This window comes from Bos indicus, chromosome 11 (assembly GCF_029378745.1).
Source record: "Bos indicus isolate NIAB-ARS_2022 breed Sahiwal x Tharparkar chromosome 11, NIAB-ARS_B.indTharparkar_mat_pri_1.0, whole genome shotgun sequence".
Classification (NCBI taxonomy): Eukaryota; Metazoa; Chordata; class Mammalia; order Artiodactyla; family Bovidae; genus Bos; species Bos indicus.
This window is the reverse complement of record NC_091770.1, coordinates 93,358,016-93,364,015: the sequence shown is the minus strand read 5'-3', so window position 1 is coordinate 93,364,015 and position 6,000 is coordinate 93,358,016. Positions and strand designations below refer to the sequence as shown.

General features: G+C 39.0%; 1 protein-coding gene across 1 annotated transcript; it reads left to right on the top strand.

Annotated features, from left to right (window-relative positions):
• Positions 1-4,378: 4,378 nt before the first annotated feature.
• LOC109565633 (olfactory receptor 1J4-like) lies at positions 4,379-5,731 on the top strand. The gene has a single exon (XM_019969537.2). The coding sequence runs from the start codon at positions 4,437-4,439 to the stop codon at positions 5,697-5,699; it is 1,263 nt and encodes a 420-aa protein (XP_019825096.2). The 5' UTR covers positions 4,379-4,436; the 3' UTR covers positions 5,700-5,731.
• The last annotated feature ends 269 nt before the right edge of the window (positions 5,732-6,000 follow it).

Below are 6,000 nucleotides of genomic sequence, written 5' to 3'. Positions count from 1 at the left end.
TCTTTAAATTTACAATGAATGGGTTTGTAGTTTTAAATGTACTGGTATTTTGGTAAATTCATCCATATGTATATTTTGCTTTTTAAACTGTTATAAATAGTATATTAAAATTTTCAATTCTCAGTGCTCACTGTTAGGATATAAAGTATCATTGATTTTTGTTCTTTATTGACCAACTTTGTAATGCTGCTACCTTGCAAAACTCACTGCAAATAGATTTGGACAAAGATTGTTTCTTTACTTTTCCCTCTTTACTGGCCTTTTTTAGATTAGTTTGTACTATTCATTTGATCTCTCTTATCAACATAGATATGACTCTTTTTGAGCATCAGGTTTTTACCCCTTTTTTCCATCTTGTCCTTTTGTGTGTGTGTGCCTGCACTATGCAAATGTAGTATGTTTACCAATATTATACATAAACACTAATTACACTAATTAGTATGTAACCAGCAGCTGGAGTGACATGGAAGGCTGTGGTAATGTCACAACTCTACTCTGTTTGAGGTGTAAAGTTGGAAATCACAATATTTTGAAGGAATTTGATATTTGATACATGTATAAAATATCATGATGCAACTTTCCTTTATTATTCATTTATTTCATTCCATAAGCTCTGACTTAGATGATTCCTTAGGTGAATGAAAAGAATCTGGCTTTATTGCCTCTCTTTTCATGGGCTTCCACCTGGACTTCCATTCTTCATGTATTTTCATGGACATTTTCAAAGTTTGGTTGTTCTCTCTTCAAAGGAACAAGCCACAGGCATGGGGGAACTAAGACAATGCAGCCTGTTAAAATCAATGCTTTGGAGATCATAAAGTAATCTTGATCAGACAAATGACACAGGAGAAGACTTCAGGGTGTACTATAATATTTTTTAAAGTTTTACCTTATTTTTTATTATTTTATTTTATTTTTTAAATTTACAATATTGTATTGGTTTTGCCATATATCAAAATGAATCCACCACAGGTATACATGTGTTACCCATCCTGAACCCTCCTCCCTCCTCCCTCCCCATACCATCCCTCTGGGTTGTCCCAGTGCTATTGAAGAATTAGAGATTCTGTGTTAATGGATCACTCAGTTAATTCAACAACAGAGCAACTAAAAATTTAAAAATTTAAGAAGATTAAGGTATTGATGTTAAATATATTCTATGAACTGATAAGCATAGATGTAGACTTGCAAGTATTAATGCAATAAATATATTTTAGGAAAAGAAAGCTCTAAGATACCATGCAAAATAAATCCCATTTATGTAAATATATCCTAAAAGATGATGCTCTTAAACTGCTGCACTCAGTATGCCAGCAAATTTGGAAAACTCCCCAGTGGCCCCAGGACTAGAAAAGGGCAGTTCTTATTTCAAACCCAAAGAAAGGCAAGGCCAAAGAATGTTAAAACTACAGTACAACTGCACTCATTTCACATGCTAGCAAGATTATACTCAAAGCCATTCAAACTAGGCTTCAGCAGTATATGAACCAAGAACTTCCAGAAGTTCAAGCTAGATTTAGAAAAGACAGAGGAACTAGAGATCAAATCACCAACATCTGTTGGATAATAGAAACATCAAGAGAATTACAGAAAAACATCTACTCCTCTTTCACTGAGTATGCTAAAATCTTTGACTATGTAGATCACAACAAACTGTGGAAAATTCTTCAAGAGATGGAAATACCAGAGCACCTTACCTGCCTCCTGAAAAACCTGTGTGCAGGTCAAGAAGCAATAGCTAGCATGGGACATGGAACAATTGACTGGTTCCAAACTGGGAAAGGAGTACATAAAGGTATATTGTCACCCTGCTTATTTATTTATATACAGAATGCATCACGTGAAATGCCAGACTGGATGAATCACCAGCTGGAATCAAGATTGCTGGGAGAAATATCAACAACCTCACATAAGCAGATGACACCACTTTAATGGCAGAAAGTTAAGAGGAACTAAAGACCCACTTAATGAGGGTGGAAGAGGAGAATGAAAAAGTTGGCTTAAAATGCAACATTCACAAAACAAAGATCATGGCATTCTGTTCTGTTGCTCATGGCAAATAGATGGAGGGCAAAGTGGAATCAGTGACAGATTTTATTTTCTTGGGTTCAAAATTACTTCATTTGGTAACTGCAGTCATGAAAATAAAAGGCACTTGACCTTGAAAGAACAGCTATGACATTTCTATACAACCTATTAAAAAGCAGAAACATCACTCTTCCAACAAAGGTAATTTAGCCAAAGCTGTGGTTTTCCTGTGGTCATGTATGGATGTGAGAGTTGGACCAGAAAGAAGACTGAGTGGCAAAATTGATACTTTCCAAATGTGGTACTGGAGAAGACTCTTGAAAGTCCCTTGAACAGGAGATCACACCAGTCAATCCTAAAGGAAATCAATCCTTAATATTCATTAGAAGGACTGATGTTGAAGATGAAACTCCAATAATTTAGCCATCTGATGTGAAGAGTCAACTCACTGGAAAAGATCCTGATGCTGGAAAAGATTGAGGGAAGGACATAAAGGTGATGACAGAGGATGAGATGGTTGGATGGCATTACTGACTTAATGAACTTGAGTTTGAGGAAACTCTGGAAAATAGCAAAAAACAGCGAAGCCTGGCATGTTGCAATTCATGGGGTCGCAAAGAGTCAGATATGGCTTAGACACTAAACAACAACAACTGGAGTTGAACAACACTGGAGTTGAACAATAGCTCCAATATTCTTGCCTGGAGAATTCCACTGACAGAGGAGCCTGGTGGGCTACAGTCCGTGGGGTTGCACAGAGTCCGACATGATTGAGCGACTAACCTTTTGATAGAACAACAACAAATGTAAGGTTTTATGAATAAAAAACATTTTAGAAGTATAAAAAATGAATAAAAGACAGGGGAAATACTTTGACTTTCTCATATTGTATTTGGATTTCTACCGTGAAGCAGATATATTTAAAAGGCAACAAACTAAGAAGGCATCTTGGCTTGGGAGAAAACTCCATCCTCACATCCCAAGCTTTGACTTAACTAGGGGAAACTTGAAGCTTGTGGGAAGAGTCAGTGAGGAGGTCTTTCCACATCTCCTTCAGGCTCACACCCATGGGGCGTCATCATGATGTTCTTCCTAAGGACACTGTTTTCTCAGTGTCGGCCCTTAGGACCATGTACATCAGAATTCTCTTGCTGCAGAGTTCAAGAATGAGCATCAGTGGAGTTGGAGCTGGAATCTGCATCCTTAATAAACTCCCCAGGGCATTCTAGGGAACATCAAAGTTTAGGAACCACTGCCCTAGGGCATGTGTCCTGGAGGGAGAAACAAGAAAACTGAGCAATTAATACATGTTTAATGCATGTCTCTAACCAAGAGCTTGGAGCCCTGTCCCCTTGGATCCACTCTGGTGGACAGATCAGTCTTCACATCTTCATGTCTGAGTTGGTGAATTGAGGGTCTAGCTCTTTTTTCTCTGATGCTGGTGAGTGGTTCAGGACCACAGAAGTGGATAAGTCTTGTCTCCAGGTGTCCTACAGAGAAGCTGCAAAACCAGTTCTTACTCAAGGTAACTAGATCAATCAAGCATAAAGTTCAGAAAAGAACTGTGTATCCTATGGCAATAGCAGGTGTGTATTTGTATGTGTGTGTGTGTCTGTATATAGGTGTTCAGCATTTCTCTGTGCTCTGGCTATGATACTTTTTTAAACTAGTTCTTAAAGATGAGCGAAGAAGGCATATTAGGGCATATTTCTTTGACACCTCTTGGCAGCAACTGTTTTTATTTTGGATTAGGGAACTCTTCAACAAGAGGATTTTGTTGAATCAGGAGGATATTGGTGAATGATTAATATGAGTGTTAGTAAAAATATATACATAACTGCCAGTAATATTTTTATTTCATAGAGCACAATATTACAAGATTGAGCTCTTAGAAATTCTGAATTCAGTTGACAGGTAAGCTTCCTTTATTTTTCTTCAACTTTTATACATAATGGAATCTGGCTATTTAGTTGCTTATTTATTTTTAAAGAATTTTTTTGATGTGGATCATTTTAAAAATTCTTTGCTGAATTTATTACCATATATTTTTGTTTCATGTTTCAGTTTTTAGCTATAAGGCATGTGATTTCTTTATACATGGAACAGAGATTGAACCCACAACCCCTGATTTGCATCGTGAAGTATTAACCACAGGACTACCTGGAAATTCCTTGGCTGTGTATTTTTGACCCACTTTACTTCAAGAATTCGTTATTGAACAGTCCTCCTTATACTTTACATGTGAAAGGACTTTGAAGTCAGATTTCCATAGGTCAATATGTCACAACTTGAAGGTCAAACCTTATGATTGTATGTCCAGAAACAGAAGAGAAATTAGGGAGGTCTTTAACTTACTATTTCTCTGCTAAGAAAGTGTGATACTTTCTCTTTACTGAGGTGATGGAAAAATGCCACTGAGCCAGTTTCTCTTCTGTATCAAACTCAATTCTTGGTTGGTAATTCCCTCACTATACATGGTAATACCATTCATCTTCGGGGTTTTTGCAGGGCAATGCAGACAGACACTAACATATTCACGAAGAGAAAGGACTCATTTATATATGCCTGCTGCAATCAAAATATGCTTCTTTCACTGTCCTTTCATTCCCATAAGACAGGAGAGGAGCATGAAGAGGGAGAATCAGAGCAGCATGTCCGAGTTCCTCCTCCTGGGACTTCCCATCCGGCCAGAGCAGCAGGGCGTGTTCTTTGCCCTGTTCCTGGGCGTGTACCTGACCACAGTGCTGGGCAACCTGCTCATCCTCCTGCTCATCAGGCTGGACCCTCGCCTGCACACCCCCATGTACTTCTTCCTCAGCCACTTGGCCCTCACTGACATCTCCTTTTCATCTGTCACTGTCCCTAAGATGCTGATCAACATGCAGACTCAGGGTCAATCCATCCCCTATGCAGGGTGCGTAACACAGATGTATTTTTTCCTATTTTTTACTGGTCTGGATGATTTTCTGCTCACTTCAATGGCCTATGATCGGTACATGGCCATCTGCCACCCTCTCCACTACACCATCGTCATGGGACAGGGGCTGTGCACCTTACTAGTAACTGTGTCCTGGATTCTCTCCTGTGCCAATGCCCTGTGTCACACCCTCCTCCTGACCCAACTGTCCTTTTGTGCTGACCTCAGCATCCCCCATTTCTTCTGTGACCTTGGTGCCCTGCTGAAGCTCTCTTGCTCAGACACATCCCTCAATGAGCTGGCCATTTTCACAGCAGGAGTGGCCGTCATCATCCTCCCACTAGTATGCATCCTGATCTCTTATGGACGCATCGGGGCCACCATTCTGAAGGTCCCCTCCACCAAGGGGATCTGCAAAGCATTGTCCACATGTGGCTCTCACCTCTCTGTTGTGTCTCTGTATTATGGAACAATTATTGGACTGTATTTTTTCCCCTCATCCAGCACCTCCAGGGACAAGAGCACCATTGCCTCTGTGATGTACACAGTGGTCACTCCACTGCTGAACCCCTTCATTTATAGCCTAAGGAACAGGGACATGAAGGAGGCCCTGGAGAGACTCTTGCACAAGGCAAAAGTCTTGTCTCAATCACATTTGCTAGTCTTTATAGCAGCCATGAGTGTTCACAAAACCTCAGATCCTACATCCCTAGATTTGAGCCCAGCATGGAATAAATATTCAGTAAATGTTTGATAATTGAATTGCATTCCTTTACAATTATTGTCTATTTCCTATCAGTTCATTAGCATAAATTATGAATTTTGAGTTCTGATCTTGATTTCTGATCTTGTCTATAAGGCTGAGCATTTATATAGCTGGTAGTACTTCATCTCTCCTCTTATTTCCTAGGAATTTATTTCTTTTTAAAATGTATTTAATTTTTTATTTACTTTTTATTGGAAAATAATTGCTTTACAATATTTTGTTGGTTTTTGCTATATAACAATGTGAATCAGCTCTAAGTATACATATATTCTCTCTTGATCCTCCCTCC

What these genes read in the sequence shown, in the direction of transcription:
- LOC109565633 (XM_019969537.2), top strand. Translation starts at nt 4,437, where the DNA reads ATGCCACTGAGCCAGTTTCTCTTCTGTATCAAACTCAATTCTTGGTTG.